The 19,485-nt window shown below is 36.3% G+C and overlaps 1 protein-coding gene across 1 annotated transcript; it reads right to left on the bottom strand.

The window, feature by feature from the left end:
* Window positions 1-6,094: 6,094 nt before the first annotated feature.
* On the bottom strand, window positions 6,095-16,991 carry LOC113306938. Its single transcript, XM_026555861.1, has 13 exons — window positions 16,527-16,991; window positions 14,246-14,449; window positions 13,961-14,142; window positions 12,426-12,552; window positions 11,289-11,483; window positions 10,785-10,832; window positions 10,075-10,686; window positions 9,840-9,929; window positions 8,607-8,692; window positions 8,441-8,492; window positions 8,290-8,360; window positions 7,814-7,888; window positions 6,095-7,719 (listed from the first exon to the last, which is right to left on the bottom strand). The coding sequence occupies exons 1-13, from the start codon at window positions 16,632-16,634 to the stop codon at window positions 6,537-6,539; spliced, it is 3,033 nt and encodes a 1,010-aa protein (XP_026411646.1). The 5' UTR covers window positions 16,635-16,991; the 3' UTR covers window positions 6,095-6,536.
* Window positions 16,992-19,485: the final 2,494 nt, after the last annotated feature.

Here is a 19,485-nt window from a genome sequence, read left to right on the forward strand (position 1 = left end):
TATTAGTCTTTAGCAACAAATCACTTGGCGTGTGAAATGTTTCAGCAACGAATGTTTTATGCTTCTACGAACGGCAGTTAGTAGTTATTAGAAAATTATGTCGACTAAAACTTTCGTCGTTCAATTTAGCTGAAAGATATCTCTTCCAACAGCATGGATGGTCCAGGTCTTTAGCAAATCATCCTTTAGTCACAGAGCGTATCTGTTTCCATGTTGGTTGTTGCAGAGCTCCACCCGCTGAAAACGAACATGTACCAACTGAAACGAAGTAGTCGCTAAATCACAGTTTTCTTGTAGTGGGGAGACCAGTGATACTCAAATATCTAATGAGGAGGGCTATGAGGAAATCAAATAAGAGAATGAGAAAGAGGGATCTGGAAAAGTGGGTCATATGAAAATAAAAGAAACTTATCTAAATACCCTTGAAAATATACCTCTTAAAATATTGCCCCTTGTTGAGCCCATCCTTGTTACGGTTTCCGAAAAGGAAGTCTGGACGACGCCTTTTTCCACGTACCAAGGGTTCTTCCGGGTCAAGGATTGCAAATGGGGGAGGTGATGCTCCTGGTGATATGAATTATCGTTTGGTAATGTTGCGGTGATGTTCTTAGAGAAAAAATGATGGTGAATCTCTCTTTTCCTTTTGATGACTAGGGTTTCGATTTTCCCTGTGGAACTGGAGAATGAGCCCTTTCATGGTCAAGGTTCTGAGGGATACGCGGATAACGTTCTCCTCGAGGTGGTTTTGGAGACGCCTTCAAATAAAGTTCATGTTGCTCAAGACAATGCTAGCAAGTCTTTGGATAATATTGTTGCTTCTGGTAAGAATAGTTCCAACTTCGAAGAATGGGATGTTCTTGGTGCGATCCCCTGTGAAGATCATAGTTATGTATCTGGTCTTGAGGGTATCGTTATCAATTATGGAATCGACATAAAAATATTTCCACAAGATGAAACTTACAGCTCTGATAGATAAAGTTGCTAACAAAGACATGATTGGAATGATTGCCTTTCTGTACCTTTTAGATGATGTTGTGGTCTGCTGTGGAGATCCCTCGAGCATCACAGGTCAGATACATAGTGGCGTGTGAATCACGTTATCATGTGAAGCAGGATGCATACCTGACGACACTTAGTGACGTGTCATTTTGTTATCTGAATGACACGTATCTAGCAAGACGTCTTTGAATGGATAACTTTATGCAGGGCATGCCAAGGTTATAATCGTATATTACTCTGAATGGGAAGAAAATATCCAGAGGCTCCTAGGAGAACTCCTTCCTGCAAATGATAAGTTTGCTGCTTTCCAAAAGTCCTATAAAGTTCTTCAAAAGGCTCATTCTGCCGATTTGGTGAAGCTGGCCGGTAAGATATATCTTCTGTTTGAGCATCACTCAGTCAAACTCACGAGATTTTGAATATTAAGCTTGTTATCAAATTTAGTTGATCAAAACTGTTTATTGATTATAGTCTGTTAAGGTCGATTTATGACTTGGAATAAAGCATGGTAGTTGAGTATCAGAATTCAACAATCGACCTTCAAGATCGAAGAGCCAAGAAAAACTTTCACTAGACGAGTCGCAACGTATTATTAGAATTGAAGGACCTTAGTTTAGGCAGTACCCTACTTATCTGTTCTCGATTAGACGGTGGATAAAGATCGGGTGAAGCCTTATCTGTCCAAAGACGTGCTCAACTACGGTAACTGGTGAACGGAGTGACTAATATTTATTAATTGGAGACCGAGAGAGGGACCTCATGAGAAAAATAAAAAATAAGGTAGTATATCCGAGGCCCTAGCTCACCGAGGTCAAGACATCAACGAGAACTTTGTTAATAAAGGTATGTGAATACTGACTATCCAATCTCTTAAATATAGCCCATGCATTTATTAACCATAACCCATTTGAAACAAGTACTTAATCTAACCAAACAAAACTTTATAATCGTTCCACATATCCTAAAATATTATACATGATTATCATATATAGCCCAAAATAATATGATAACCACTAAATCCCTAAATCAACAATAAAATGAATTAAGTTCTAGTTTTTTAATTATGTAAGATATAAGATATGACTAGTTTTTTGACGAACAATCAATACCCACAATGATTGAGAAAAAAAATCATCTTAAGGATTTTTTTAATATAGAGTATGTTTATGGAATTCTTAAGAAGAAAAACTAAAACTTTAACTAATGTCATTTTGATTGAAGAGTTGCCATCCCATTTACTCATATTATCTACCATTATATCCAAGACATATAATATGACTCTAGTATTATAATAAATATTGCAAAAAAGAAATCTCGAGTACAAGCTATTACTTGGTAAAACTCGAATCATATATTCGAGCAATGTAGAAATTATCGCATAATAGGTTAAGAGAAATTTATTGTTCGACATATCACAATTGCGTATTAAGTTCATAAGGATTAGTCATGTTAGTTTTTATATTCGCAAATTGATTTGCTCAGTATACGAATCTGGAACTTATAAATGATAATAATTGATGAAATATTCTTTAATTAACTCGCGTAAATGAACTGATTTGGTTAGTTTGCGAACAAAATAAATAAGAATAATTACAATCAATCTATTTTATTTTTGGTGGACAAGAAACTAGTTGGAAGCCTAACGACAAGCTGGGCAGCAACACCTTTTTGTACGACTATCCCTAATTTGTGAAAGAAATAGTTACATTTCACGTTGACGTCACTTCTGTAAAGGTGGTTGTTAGACCCTTTTGAATACTTTTGAATATCTCAAAAGAAATAGTTAATTTTGAGATATTCGTGAATACTTTTGAATCCTCAAGTACACGAACTGATTTGGTTAGTGCGCGGGACCGGTTGATTTTCAGAGGTTCCTAGACACTTTTTATAGTTTGAGTACATAACCTGATTTTACAGTTCGTGAGCTTATCAATATAAAAGGTTTATGAACAACGAGACGACAAATAGTTCACAAATTGTTTTGGACAGTTTAGGAACTGTTTTATTGTTGTGAGTTATTCAACTCCAACTTATGCTTGAAAGTTTACGAACAACTTAACACCATTGTTCTTGGGCTAATACTTGGTGCACATGGATTATTTTGACTAATATACGCTTGTACATTCTTCTTTGTAATCCAAGAAAAACTTCTTTACATGATCATTCTAAATGGAGAAGTTAAGCTTACTTGGTATCAGAATTATTAGATCATCGCTCGGTCAAACTCACAAGTTTTGGTATGTCAAGCTTGTTGGCAATTTTAGTCGATCAAAACTATATCTTGCTTGATAGTCTACTAAAGCTAGTTTCAAAATAGGAACAGAGCATGGTAGTTGAGTATCAGAATTCATAAATCGACCTTGAAGATTGAAGACCGAAGGACAATGGCGTCAATGAAAACTTAACCAAGAAAGATATGCGAAGACTGACTATTTTATTTACTCATATCATATTATCTACCATTTTATCTACTGAAACATGTGATGTGACTTTAGTATAGTGATGAACATATCAAAGAATAATTCAAACAATAAGGAGTAGTCAAGTTAGTTCTTAAAGTTCACATATCGTTTTACTCATTTCACGAGCTTGAACTTATAAAAATAAAGACTTGATTAAATAAACCTCTATTAATTCGTGTACACGAACTAATTTGCTCAGTTCACGAACTAGTTAATTTTGAGATAGTCCTGGATACTATTTAATTCAATAGTACACGGACTAATTTATGTAATTCGCGAACTGCTTTTTTTTTAATGCTTTTTGTACATCTTTTATTTTCAAGTACACAAATTGTTTTAACATTTCGTGAACTTGTCAAATTCAAAAGGCTTCTGAGTTATGAGACGACTTTGAGTTTATGAACTGATTTGGTCTTGTGATAATTAAACTCCAATTTAAGCTTGTTGATCCAGAACTACTTAACCATGTTCTTGGAAAACCACTTGGTGTATAATGTATGCTTATGCTTGCACATATATTCTCTGTGATTCAAAGCAAACTTCTTACATGCTTAGATGTACAGTATAGAGAAGTTTAGCTTGCTTGACGACAAAGCAATTCGTAAACAAGGAAACTATTTCACGAACCTAGCTTTGTCTTTAACTTACCAAACTTTGTTCATCAATATAAATAGAGGACTCCCTGCTCACTAGTTTCGGGTGGGGCACTTTAGTCGTTCACGTTATCGCCGTTGCAGCTTTGTGGGCCTCTCTCGACGTTGGTAGTGCTTTGCCTTGATCTCACGTGTTTCCCTAGGTGTTCATCACGTACTCGATTGTGTCGGGTTGTGCCATTAAGTGCTTAATGGACTACCACAACACGTATCCAACGACTTTTTTCTTGATCTATCAAATCCATTGATGTGTAGCTTCATATGGTCCGCTCTTTTTTAAATCTATCTCGAGATTTAGATCTTCTCCTATTTCAGTGATCCTCAGATGTATAAAATTGCATTGCGCTTATCTCATAGTCGTGCCACGTGTATGGTGATTATTTTGCAGTTACGGGAACTATGCTTTTCACGTGCCAGGAGATGAGTTGTAGATTTATTTATTTTTTTCTAAAGCATGAATTATTCGCAAAATGTAAGTATACGTTGTCCCTCAACCAAGACAATCGGTGACAAGCGAATCGACTCTATTTTCATCTTCTGGTGGGCTTCTTCGAGGGGTTTCCGTTTGAGGGATTTACTGTTTAGTCCAGAAAATCCGACCCGGGTTACTGGCTAGTCCAGCGCCAAAAAATACTTACTCCCTAGTCCAAAAAGGTTTTGAAAAGAGTAAAATTACTCTAGAAACCCTAGTATATAACGTTATGTATAATAATACATATGTAGTATACTAGTTACTACTAGTATACTAGTATACTAGTAGTAATTAGTAGTAACTAGTATGTAGTATGTTAATAACATTATGTAGTATGTAATATACTAGTAGTAACTAGTATACTAGTAGTAATATGTTATGTATTGATACTACATGTCAATATGTAGTATGTTATGTGATATGTAGTATGTTTGATATGTAGTATGTTATGTATTGATACTACATATTGATATGTAGTATGTTTGATATGTAGTATGTTATATATTGATACTACATATGTTATGTATTGATACTACATATCAAAAAAAATTGTTATGTATTGATACTACATATTTTACTATTAGTACTAGTTACTACTAGTTTACTAGCATACTAGTTTACTAGTATACTAGTTTGGTATAGTAAAGTAGTTACATAATTTATTAGTAACAATAAGATATTTTTAGTATGTTTGATATGTAGTATGTTATATATTGATACTACATATTCATATGTAGTATGTTATGTATTGATACTACATATCAAAAAAAAATTGCTATGTATTGATACTACTAGTACTAGTTACTACTAGTTTAGTATAGTAAAGTAGTTACATAATTTACTAGTAACAATAAGATATTTTTGCTACTACTAGTACAGTACATATTAATATGCAGTATCACCGTATTGATACTACTAGTATGTAGTAACATAGTACTAGTAACATTTACATGTGTTGATACTAATTAGACCTGGAAGGGTGTTTTAGGAATTTATAAGATACACTTTATAGTCTCCACGAAGTTTTTGGACTAGAGAGTAAATCTTTTTCACGGGTGGACTAGCCATTAACTGGGTCTGCTAGAACTGGACTAGCCAGTAATTCCTACTTTCCGTTTCCGTGGCATTGTGCGATTAATGCGTGCTGATTGGATATCAAATAAATATTTTATGTCATGCTTTTCGTTTGTGAGTATCCAGATTTTGGGCTACTGACCAAAAAGACTGCTATCTGTTGCAGCATCAGACGAATAACGGGATAGACATCCAGAGACTTGATTTTTTTTATTTCCATATCAAGAGATTCTTACTCTTGAGATCACGTCATTTAAGCATATTCATTGATCGTCTGACTGGATTCTATGTGTGGGCATAATTTTAGTAAGAAAAACAAACTTAGAAATTGATGCCAACTGCATGAAAATCTAAAAACGAAAGTGAGAATGTACTGGACTCCACATCACCTACCCTATCTATGTCAAATGATTACTTCACCAAACACCCATCCATCTCCATTAAACTCTGGGATAAATTTTTGATGTGGGCGTTCTTAGATGGGGGCACGAGGGACAAATCAGGAATTGACATGTGTTTTTCATATTAATTGATTCAACTAATTTTGCTTCCAAAAATATCAAAGATAAAATATAAGCAATTAAGATAACCAATATTTTCTCAAAAAATAAATTGTCTTGTTTTTTTGGAAACAAAATTTGTTGGAATCAATTAATATGAAAAACACATGTCAACTCCTGATTTGTCCCTCATGCCCCCATCTAAGAACGCCCACATCAAAAATTTATCCTAAACTCTGTTGCGTTAAAAGCTTCGGCGATACATATAAGTCCCTTCTAAGCTGATCAGAAGATGGGAGGAACAAAACAAAAATTATAAAATGTGTACACACTTGAGTCAAATCCTAGCCAAAATGGGATCTGGTGCATCAGCCATTCACTTCCTCTGCCGTTTCTTCGCAGTCTCTGTCTCACTCTCTGTTTGTGATGACTTTGCGGAGTCATTCACCGATTTTCCCCTCTCCATATCCGCACCTTCCTCTGCATTTGATGAACCATCTTTCCTTTTGCAATTTGCATTCACCCTCTGTTTATCAGTTTTGGGGGTATCAGTCTTTGATTTGGTACTGGTTGTAGGATTATCATCTGCTGTCTTTTCGCTAAGCTTTAGTGCATCATCCGACTTACTGCCAAGCTTAGACTTGGTGATGTTTTCCTCGGAATCAGCATCATTCTCTTTCTTGGGCATGATGATGAACTTTGTATTACCACCTTTCAGCTTACCACTAGTTTCAGACTTGGTATTGTTTTCCTCGGTATCAACTTCATTCTCGTTCTTCGACACGATTACGAACATTTTACCACCTTTCAACTTACTGCCAGTTTCAGAGTTGGTAGTGCTTTCCTCCAAATCACTAGTACTTGCATCCTGGGACTTGATGACAAGCTTTAAGGCACCACCTTTATTTTTAGTACCAGATTCAGATTTTGTAATATTTTCCTCTGTTTCACCAGCACTCCAATCCTTGGACTTCCTGCCAAGCTTTGGATTATCCTCTTTTGAGTTGCTGCTGGAGTTTGGTTTCGAAATGTTTTTCTCTGTTCCAGCAGGACACCCATCTTTGGACTTGCTGCCAAGCTTAAGGGAGACGTCTATCAAATCGCTGCCAATTTTTGGTTTGGTGATGCAGTCCCCTGTTTCACCGACCGACACATCCTTAGACTTGCTGCCAATCTTCAGGGTATCATCTTTTGGCTTACTGACACTTGTAGTTCTGCTGGTGTTTTCCTTATACTTGCTGGCGCTCGCATCCTTTGAATGTGTGTTGGTTTTTGAACTGCCCTTTTGCAACTTAATATCAGTTTTGGCGATGATTTTCTCAGATTTACCGCCACTATCTACCTTGGACTTTCCACTAGTTTTTGGAGCATCATCCTTCGACTTATTATCGAGCTTCGGAGTGCCCTCTTTTGACTTACTACCAGTTTTCGCAGTGCTTTCCTTGGATCTTCCAGAACCATCCTTGGATTTATGTGAAATTTTAGGGATGGTTTTTGTTCTATTAAGTCTGTCGTCATCCTTCAATTCATCTTCGGAGTCGGTGGCCTCCATGGATTTACTGGTCAAACATAAATCTCAGATTAACAACAATCCTCTAACATAAAAATATTCATAAAAATGAACAAATAATGGTGGTACACAACTTTACTGACCTTTTCACTGAAGAATCTGTCTTTCCATGCTGAGTTGACGAATCAGAATCTGTTTTCATTTTCTTGCTCTCATGCCTAGCAAAAAATTGAATTGGACGATAACAGTAGTGAGAAAATTTAGACAGATAAAATGTCACTAACAGAGGGTAACAAGCAATTCAATGTATGACATGAAATTCAAACTCAGGATTGCTACACTGATGGTAACTGGATCTAACCCCTTTTAATCAGAATATGAACTTGTAGTATACGATCATCAAAAATTTATTTACCTAGTAGCCACATAATATCAACTCCTCAAAATTAATCCACCAATTCTTATCATCCTTTTCTTTTTATAAGAAAGAAAATGACGAAAGGATGATAACGCCATGCATTTTTTTCATGGCCAAAACACATGAAAGTAACAGTTTATAATTACATAAAAGCATCTCTAAAAGAAAACATGGAATACCAGCTCAAGGTTCTACACTTACTTCTCTTTAACATGCTCCCATCGTTCCTTGGTGAGTTTCAACACCTCTACATCACCATCAACATATAATACCTGCACAAGAAAAGAAACTTACATGTGATAAAGTGAAATACAAAATATCAATTCCAGCATAGAATGCAAACATTAGATACCTTGTGCATCTTCTTAATGGGATCAAAAGAATCGACCACGCCTTTATAAAACCTGCAGAACACAGATGTAGGTTCTCATTCTACATGGTACCGTTTCTTTATATATCTTTTATTCAAAATAAGCAGCAGTATCTTCATAGTAATTGTGCACATAGCCAACACTTACTTCTTATCATCTGGCCACCAAACTTTTATCCTGGAACCAACCAAATTCTCATCATGTTCTTCAACAGACGACATTTTTTTAGAAGCCTGGCACAAGAAATTCAAGGGAAAGACTGTAAAGACAACAAGTAATAGAGAAACTTCATTTCATAAAAGTACCAATTCAACAGAGCGTGGCAAAGGAATAGTGAAGCAGAAAAGTTCTGGTGCTTAAAATGATTATGAACTACGAGTATAATTACTTGGATACATAAGTTAAGCAAACTGCATTATTCTAAGAGTAAGGATTAAATCAGCGAACCATCATAAAATCTTGAAATAGTACTTAAAGCCATATATAATGTCCCGAGTTTAGTTGAGTACTCTTGATTCTGGGCCAACTCTATCATGCAGACACCTCAATAGGTCAGGTAAGCTCAGTAACTTCTCCAGCTTTATCCCAACGTAGCTTATTGTAGGGTTGAGGAAATTTGCAAACCGAGTTGTATGTTATGCTTTCAAACTCTCCCTTCAAGTATATATCTCAAAATAACCATTATCCTTGCAGTTATTCGTTTACATTGTCATCATTCGAGTGGACTATCAAAACAACAGGGTCATATAGGTTTGGTGCATAAGATGCAAAAGACAAACTCGGTAAAATTACTTTTTTATTGCATGGTATCATCATTTCTTCCATATATAAAAATCATGACGAGCCATCAAAGGTTTGACTGCTTCTTAGTTTCCATGTGCGAGAACCGGTATAATTTGGCATATTTTTATTATGGGTGGGCTGGTCTCTTAAAATGTTTTTACTTACTACTCACATCATAATCCCGTAAATATAGTGGTTTATTTTGCAGCAGCAACTGCACATATTAAGGGTACCAAATCAGAGCTAGTGTCGATCTAAAGCAATCAGGAAGAACATCAACTACGAAACCACGCTGCTGGCTGTAAATAGCAGCAAAAGTAGCTACTCCCGGTGAAGCTGATCTCAGATTACAGCCTTGTGATAAGATTTTTTTTTTTTTTTCCAATCCGCAGAAAATCCAGAATTTCAATGGAAGCAGGAACCACTCAAAAATTAATTGCTTTTTTTAGACGATAAACCCAGCAGGAAAGTATAAGTACTGCAAGGCGGTAACAAGTACCAACTGGGGGAGGGGCAAAACATGAATTAATGACAAAATTAAATATATGTAGTCTAAGGAGAACATTAAATAATTATGAAAGAACTAAAAATTCATACCTCGTCCTTCCCTGGTGTACGTTTTCTCTTTGATGTTGTTTTGGGTGTTTCTTTAGAAAGACTGCGTTTATTCGCTGAGTTTGAGTTGGACTTTTGTGGTTCGAACATTTGTTTGTACAGAAGGAAAAAAAAAAGACAAAATCCATACGCAAATATATCAGATCAACAAGGTGAAAAAGAATGAGCAGAAGGTGCTATAAAATGAAACAAAAAGGCCAACAACTTAGGACGATACCTTGCTACTCAGGTCACCAATTACGTCCTTCCCGGTAATGGTTCCCCCTTTTGCCTTCCTTGCTTCACCTCCCAGCTTTTTCAGTGATGGTTTGCCCTCAGAATCACTTCTATCTAACTTCTCCGCAGACTTCTTTAAGCTCCTTTCTTCTGAATCCTTTGTAGGATCACAATCCTTCATGACCCCGTCCTTTTCAGATACCACTTTATCCTCATTGACCACCTCAGAAACTTCCCTTTTACCCAAATGTCCAGATGGCCGTGCTTCCAAATTACTACTTCCTTCAGACGCCTTTTTCAGGATACTGTCTGAAGATACTGGCCCTTGATGCTCAACTTGATCATCTTGTGGTTCTAAAGGGGAACCAAGTAACCTTTTTCTATTTTTCTTTTTTAAATCTAGGCCCCTTGTAGAACGATTTTCATCAGGGTCACTCTGCCTTCTAGATTGAGATTTGATAATAGAAAGATCTGGGTTCTTTCCTGGAGAAGTTGGAGTTACCAAAGACTTTCCATTGTCAGTAGTGGATATACCATTGCTTGTCACAAGCTTTTTCGATTCTTTTACGAGGGGGTGAGTAACCACTTCCTCTATTTCCATCTCTTTGGTCACCTAATCAAAAGACGAAATATGTTGAGCTGATATCTTAGCATTAGATATATGTAAAAGCAGAACATTACTAACATAAGATTACTCAAATAATTACTTGCCTGTGGCTCATCAGAGATCATTTTCTCATATGGCTTGCCCCCATTTTCCTGAAAGATGCCAGAGAATTGAGTCAATACAACTAGTCACAAGCAGTTCACATTTTTCACGAGACTTACCACACAAGCAGTAAGTAACAAAGCTTCTTTTTTTCACGATACATCCACCGTAACATAAATCATATTCTTGGGAACTTAACCATTGCAAAGTTTTAGCACATAGAACTGCAAGATATAGGTATACCTAGTAGCACACAGAACTGCAAGATATAGGTATACCTAAAGAATCTTATCAAGGGTACTGAAAGAGGAAACAGTAGTTTCCAACATAAGAAAAACTTAAACCCTTCTCAGTGAAAATAGTTGCAACCAATATATGTTTCAAAGAAGAAAAACCATTCAGCAACAGAAACAGCTCGAGAGATTGACAGAAGTAAGCATCAAAAACAATTCTTTATGAGATTATGAAAATAGACATAGATACGGAGAAGATAACAAGAAGCAGACCGAATGTTCTTCTGACACATCATCGCAATGCTTGATTGCATCAGGCGTCTCGTGACATATACAGGAAACAACGTCACTGTAATCATTCAGTGACAAGCCTGTGTCTTCCACTATTTGCTTGAGGTATGGCTTCAACTTAGTTTTGCAGTTTTCAAGTACTTTCTCTGCCAATTTCCTCATAGTAGGCAATACATCCTATTAAAAAAACATCATTACTCATTAGCCAATAATAATTAAAAGAAAAAAAAGGAAAGATAAATTGGAGAAAAAGATCTCTTAAAAAGAGCAAAAATTAAAAGAAGCACAACCCTCCAGATGACTGGTTCAGATAAAAATTAATGAAAAAATATACAATACCGAGTTTACGACTTACAGTTTGCTATGAACCCATGGGACCTTTAGCAACTTGGGGAACTTTGATTGGAATATGTAACCTATCCTCACAGATTAACAATGTGGTTGTTGCTTCACATGGGCTACATTAGCCTCAGCAAAAACTAATTTTGTGAAAACAATTCGTATGAATTGAGGTCCTTTAAGCTAGGAGGAGAAAGATGAACAACAAAAGTACGACATCTCACCATAAGTCCAATGGGATCAAGACCCCCAACTATCTACCGAGTAGGATCAAAATCCAGGGTCAGGACAAAAGGCACAAAGGTAAGTTCAAAAATTAGCATCCAGGTTCAAAACTTACAAAGAGAAAAAATAATTAGCATCCTCACTTGGTATATCCAAAAACTCCTTCGGCAACACAAACCAAGGATGGTTAAAAAGAGAAAGAGGTATTACACAGAGATGACAAGTTTGTAGGGTAATTACAGAACCAAGATTCTTCCAAGTCAAATTATCCATTTTCAATAACCACAAGGAGTGGGTGCATTCAAAAAAAAATTTCTCTTCGTGCTTTCAACTTAAATTCATTTATTAACCATCTGTATTCCTGATGAAGAAAGCCGTTCCTTGGTCAAAAATACAAGACGAATGTAGTATCTTTCGTTGTCTGTAAGAACATATTACTTGGTTCACTTAAATTAAAATGTGAAACATGATAACACCTAGGAGTATAAATACCAAGCTGGGAAGCATACCAGTCTAGTAAGAAGATAAAGAATACATTATATGGTAAAAAATTACCTGATTGTCCTTCTTTAAGATACTTAAAAAAAGAGAGAGAATCTCATGAGAAATATCCTCGCTTTCTTCCAGAACCAAGGACATAATTTTCTTCATGGAGGTAAAGACACCCTCCGGGTGGAAGTCCCTGTAAATTAAGTAAAAGTATTCTCCCTCAATAGTATAAATTAGAAGCTGAGAAAGGTGCAGCTGATATGAACACAAGTTAAAAACTCTACCGCTTACATACAATTACGTACTCCAATAAGCAATACTATAAGCAGGTATTGCTTTAACACGTTAAATCATCCTTTCCAACATTAACCTTAAGGTGCTCTCATTTAAGAAAACTTTCAATATGATATAATGTGCATGGCTAATAGATCTGATCAATACATCTTGGCCACTTTTGAATCAGCTAACTCTAACTGGAGTCTGATTTGACCGTGGCCAAGCTTGGGTTCTACCTCTGTGAGAACTATTGACATCATCATGGGCTGTAGATACTTAAAATTCTAAAGCATGGTTCAATTTGAACTTCTTACCATAGCTGTCAGTTTTCACCACACCCTTAGGTACTCGTTGTCAAGGGTACACTACTAAACTTCCACTTTCATTTTACTTTGTCTTACTTGGTGTTACCTAAACTGTATATTTTCAGTGTATTATTAACGTCACCGTCATTTTCAATTTCTTATTCTTTATCCCGTCACTACTTGGTTGGCTTCCTGACTGAGTTGTAGACCTCCAAAAACCTCTATCACTCTATAAAAACAATTTCCTGGTTGTATTAAGAACAACTTTCTTAGTACCATCCGAGTGTTTATTTAGCCTGTCAATCAGTCAGCGTACAATGTAGTGTTCTTACTTACTTCTTATGTTCTTTTTCCTTCTATATTAATCTCTCCTATACAACAACTAACATCATTGTTTTTTCCTTCAACAATTAACCATACATGAGGCATAACTATAACTTACACAATGCATCACAGATGCAGGGAAACAAAGCTTCTGGGTTTGTGTAATGGCAGTCATACAAGCAAACGAATCATGAACACTTACACAGAAACTTCTCGTCATTCAACTAGAACTTTCTAATTGAGTCTATAACTTGCGTGATGTATAGATGTAGCATATGCAAATGATAAAAAAATTTAGTATGTTTGTAGAATGATAAAAACCTTTAATTTGTTTGTAGAATAATAATAGAGAATACAATTTGTAAGCAAGTTGTCACTACGGGTCTACGCATGTTACTTATAAACAATTTGTTTCCGATATAGACTAAAACACGTGAGGAAATGACCATGTGAACTTTGTTAGATTTAGAGAAATGGCACCACAAAGGTGCAACATGTGTTAGCAGGAACATGCCAATATTCGTAAAACAATTCTACATTAGTTCAATGTGAACCTACTCTCACTCCTTTGAACTGCAAAAAGTTGGACATCTAAAACCAATTCAATGATCAGTAACAGACACAGACTATTTAATTTTCAACCTACCATCAGCATAAAGGGAGTTGGAACAAATATAACATAGCTTGACTACTAACCTAATGGTGTTCAGAAAATGCTTGAACATCTCAAGGATGAGCGAGTCACACTCTAGGTCCAGCATGACAACGCAAGACTGCACCTTTGCCACAGTATGAAGAATTGAGACCCTCTTAGAGTAGGAACGATCAGACATATCACACAGCCTCTCAAATACTGCTACAATCAGCTCAAATATATCCTACACAGTAGAACAGCAGATGAACCCGTGGAAAATGAGGGATTTGAAACATCAGGAGAATACAAGAACCATACAAAAGCATTGGAAAAGATAACCTGACTACCTTCATTTGATCATCACTATACGGAGCCTCGGGTGCTGTGATTCTAGTGATCTCAGTAATGCAAGATGCCACAGCAACTTTCACATCCGCATCAATGTGTCTCAAAAGGTCATCTGCAGCCAGTGCCCTCACCAATGGAGAAATGGCCTTTTGCATCGACTTAGATGGTGACTGATCCACCTTCAATAAAAGAGCCTCCACTTCCTAATCCAAATAAGTAAGCAGAAAGAAAATCTCATTTAAGCCGAATCAGATGTTTGGAAAGTGACAATTTCTTAATGGCCTTCCGTTTATGAAATTTAAATGCCACGAAAACAGTTTCGTGCAACACAACCCTGACAAAACCAAGCAAGTATAAAAGGCGAAAGATGCAACCTAACTGAGTGCTAGATCCAACTCCAACAACTCTAAGATAACAGGCATTCAACAAGTAGATAAATCAACAGACCATTAATTTCCGTACCCTTTCTTTATTTCGTAATTTCGATGAAAGTTTATTTATCACCTATTCCCATTTCAAATATGAACAATCAAATGTGTTAGCACCAAGACCAAAACAAACAATTACCAGTGATCAGCAGAGTAAAGAGAACTTTAACCTTTTCCTAATTTGCTCATTAACCCTGCATTGAGGTAGTTAATAATTGATGGTTTATTCCTACAGGTCTTCGCATGTCGGATCATTTTTGGTGGCACATATTGAGTTAGCTTCTATTGCTAGGTATTACTAGCTTAAGTGCTAGTCCAGTTTAATGGAGCTTATGAGTTTGGCAAAAGTCATGGCTCCCAACAGCTGGTATTTGCTCAGCTGTGCCTCCTATCCACTACAAGGTGGCTTAGCAACATATGATGTTATGCACAGGACCAGGATACCTGAAGTTTTGTGTTGCTCGTTATGTAGTTACCCTCTAGTTTGTGAAACCTCAAAGTATATACTGTTTAATTACTGCTATGTGGTTTTGGATCAGCAGTATTTATCAAGTGAATTTGGGCTATCAATCAGTTAAGGCTCTTCTTTAAGGTGTTGTGGATATAGTTCTAAGTTGCAGAATCTTCTTCAAGTGACTATCATCAGCCGAATTTGGGCAGTTAGGTAAGTTACACACAAATTAAGGTTTGAAGATGATTTGTAACCTTCACTCATGCTGTCGTTATTTTGGCATAGTCGGAATGTAGAGGAGAACTCCTAGAGTAAGTCCTCTTTGTCAGCACCATCCGTTGTATGAATGGATCAAGGTAAACACTGATGGATGCTTATTAGGGAATCCAGGTTGAGTTGGCTGTGATGCGGTTATTCAAAACCATGAAGGTTTAGCGATGGGTTGGCTAGCTTGTTCTGTTTGGTTTAAAATACTTCAAGTCTTCAATGATGGTTGAATCCTGGGTGGTTTATTCATGCAGTGGAGCTTGTTAAGTTAAAGTGTGACTCTATGACAGTTATCTTGACCTTGAATAGTAAATTCTTGTTTGTTGGTCTATTCACTTCAGATGGGACAATTTGCATGTGTTTTTTATTATCTCTGTTGTCTTTAGGAAAGAAAATGATTCTGCAGATGTATTCACCAAGTGCGGTGCTACTTCTGGTGATCCTAGCAGGTAATTATGTCATTCCTTTCTGTAAAAGTCTATGGCTTCAGATAGATTGGGTCGTTCCACCTATAAATTTTCTTTTAGTTTCTTTGCTTCAGTTTTGGAAGTTGGGTTTTAATTAGTCCCCTTACATTTTGTTTTCTCTTTTCGCATTCTAATTAAAGCTGGTGTTAATCTAATGAAAAAAGGTAGCTGGCAAACCGGTAGAAGATAATAACCAAACGAGTGCAACTAACTACCTGATTAAGTAATGGGGACTTGATATGGCACACCTATTGTTACATGTTGTTGATCTAGATACTATAAATCTCAAATGCATTTTGGGCCACTAACTAGTATGATAGTTCAAAATCCCAATCTATTACAAACAGCCTAGTTTGAGAAACAGCCCACAATCTATTGAGTAGGTCAACATAAATAACATTCCAAGCACTATTAAGAATTAAGAGAAGACGTTTAAAAAAGCAAAAGACACCAAATAAATCACTAAACCAACAAACAAAAACAGACGACACAAAATCAAATAGGGCATTACCAAGCTATTTATCTAGTTAATAGCAAAGTTGTACTGAGAAGAGCAAAGTAACAACACAAGATTAGAATATTTTGCAAGACCTAGAAGTAGAACAACAGTGACAGGCAAGGATATAGAGCAAACCAAATTAAAACCTTAAGCAAGAGAAAAGCTTACAGATATAAGGGGAAGAAGTTGATCAACTGAAAGCGGAGGTTTGAGGAGTTTTTTCCCAGCTTCTTTGAGTTGATCTTGAAGTTTCTTCTCTTCTGGTGCTGTAGCCATATCCTTTTTTTTTTCTAGAAAGATGAAGTTGTTTTAGTTTTTACAAGAGAGAATAGATCTTTTAAAACTTTGGTTTGTATACCCAAAACTCTAATTCCATTTTGAAAACCCTAGAAACTATCGAAAAATAAAAGATTCTAGGGTATTCCAAAATTAATAGTAAAAATGCAGAAATAGAGCAAGCATTTTTGTGGTTTAGCGATGTATTTCTGCTTATTTATAGTTCTGGTATCCTCCCACCTCATTCACTCGCTCGCTCAACTTTTCAGAGAATTGATCTGTCACTCTGCTTGCCACTCTCTCTACTGCTTATATGGGAGTTCACAGCGGACTTCGCCCAACTTATGCATTTTACCTCCGCATTCCCTCTCGTGTCCGCATTGTTTTTTCTCCTCCACTAACCAACACTGCTCGAGATATATACTCCATCCCTTTCTAAAAAAAAAATAGGTTTTGTTTGGTTTTCATAAAAATTAAAAAAACTAATCATTGGAGTTACTTTTCCATGTTTTTTCCTAATTTATTTTTTGGTCCCCACTCATTTGTTATTAGAAAAAGAGGAGAGAGAAGTGGTCTCGTTTTTGTATTAGGAGAGAAAATGAAAAAGGAGAAGTGGTCCTTCTATGGGTATAGTAGTAAAATCATAACATTTGACTTTCCACACATGGAAACAAGCCTATTTTTTTGACATACCAGAAAATAGAAACCTGCCTATTTTTTAGAAACGGAGAGAGTACTTTTTTTCTAAAAGTTTCTTTTTTTCTTTTACTGTTTCCTTTTCTCTGCTACATAATGCTTCATCCATAGAAAAAAAAATCATTTCAGTATTTTTTACGAATTAACGAAGATTTAGGTCAAATTATCGTATTTTTGACTTTCGATGCTTCAAACGTCTTCGTAGGTGCTTTAATCAACTTTGGTGCAGCAAAGAGGAAGTCGTTGTAGCAGCAACTCTTGTGCCATCATCACTGGTTGTTACCAAAGCATTGCAATTGGTGAATACCCGCTTCACTTTATTATTTCTTGCTCGAAAAGACTATTTTGTATTTGATTCCGTTGTTGACTTCAAATATTTGTTTCCATCTTCCTCGTAACAGATCATGATGTCCCCCAATCATATTTATGATGTTGATATTGTAGAGAAACCAATCCATAGGGTAGCCAAAACAGCAAGGATGAAGACTTTCGGCGATGCTTATCCAGATTTGTATATATATTTGTTTCAACAGACTGGAGAGACTGATAAAAGACATGCCTCTTAATCGTCTGGAAATTGTACGTCTTCGTACCCATTCTTTTTTTAACTCAATCTCAAAAGAGGAAGAATTATGGCGTAATGAAATTCTTCAAAAGAGAAAATCCAAAGATGAAAACCAGCTGAATTTCAGCAAAAACGTCGTCGTCTTGAACGAATAAGACTCGAAGCTGAGGATAAAACATGCTCACATTGATGGTATCATATCAGACCCTAATACAGTGAGGAATGGAATTCCACTGATCGTGAAGCTGAGCCTTACTCTCCTGACGTGAAGTCCGGACTACTAGTCGCAGCTGATCTTAAAGCCGAACAAAAGGAATGCGAGTATTCAGATATGATGTACAATGATCCGGATGATTGCTTGGAAGAAGATCCAGAGGAAGATTCGGATTCCGATCCAGACGAAGACCCTGAAGAGGAGATGGTTGGTGATGAATGTGAGGATAGTGATGAATCTGACAACTAATCTTCTTGCTCGATAAGAGCATACTTTATTTTCGTAGTTTCATAGATATTGCTTTAATATTCAAGTAACTCTTTTATTGATCCATGCATATTCTTTTTTGAATGATAAATTCTTAATTGCTTGTTTTATCATCCTTTCCATATGACTTGATCGGTTGAATCCACGGATAACCCATACGTATAAGAAGAGTTTTGTCAGGATTCGTTTTTGAAAAATCAAGAAATAATATCCTCAGTAGAAACGATGTAAAAACTTCATCTCATGTCAGTTTTCGACGGTCTACCCCAACTTATTTATGCCCAGACAATTTCCCGTCAATAGCATAGAAGATTTTTGAGTTTGAGCTCGTTTAGGGGCTCAAATCAGCAAAACAGAAAAGTTCCAAGAGATTTTCAGAAAATCTCTTGCAATGACGATGTCTGATGTTTGATCTGATGAACTTGAATTTTGGATATGTTGTAGAGAACACCTATACAAAGAGAACGACATAAGACCATGTCTTGATCCTTTACCAATCACTCCCAGTTCGTCACTTTGTGTCGGGTAATGTAAACGGCCACAGACAAAGTCATGGTTGAGCGTGCTTTAGAACTTTTTAAACTGTTTGCTCGTGCTCCTGGGACCGAATAGTGTCATTGCACCACATATTTATATATTCATGACGGACTTTTTGAGTTGCTTGCTTCAAGAGTCATCATTATCCTGAAAACACCATTATGTGTCGTTTAAATTATTAAAACGGTGTTAGACACATAATACCTTGATCATGGATAAGTTGGGTTGTCCATAAGGTAGCAGGGATCCGTACACTTTGAATTGTAGTCACAGTTGACTAATACCAGTCCCCGGTGTTCTTGGTTTCCACGTACGTCTGTATAATCTTCATCCAAAATCCCAATAAAAGTGTGACCGATTACTCTCAGATATAAACACACGGTTTTCAACTTAGGGTTTCGTCTTCCTGCATTGTCATCTTCATCTCTAGATTTTTCCGGTTTTCAGCAAGGACTTAGAATTCTGTTCGTATTCATCGTAATATGTCAGGTAGTAGCGAATCATCCATGAATCTATTTCCAGGCGCAGAAACACAACTGATAAATTGGTAAGAGATATTCCCTCTTCCGTTC

Source organism: Papaver somniferum, chromosome 8 (assembly GCF_003573695.1).
Source record: "Papaver somniferum cultivar HN1 chromosome 8, ASM357369v1, whole genome shotgun sequence".
NCBI classification, from domain to species: domain Eukaryota; kingdom Viridiplantae; phylum Streptophyta; class Magnoliopsida; order Ranunculales; family Papaveraceae; genus Papaver; species Papaver somniferum.

Bases quoted from the DNA above. Each gene is read 5' to 3' on its own strand.
- LOC113306938 (XM_026555861.1), bottom strand. From the start codon at position 16,634: ATGGCTACAGCACCAGAAGAGAAGAAACTTCAAGATCAACTCAAAGAA. The intron at 11,484-12,425 runs GTAATTTTTTAC...TTTTTTTAATAG, and splicing joins TCTTAAAGAAGGACAATCAG to GATGTATTGCCTACTATGAG. The intron at 7,720-7,813 runs GTCAGTAAAGTT...ATGTTTGACCAG, and splicing joins ACAGATTCTTCAGTGAAAAG to TAAATCCATGGAGGCCACCG.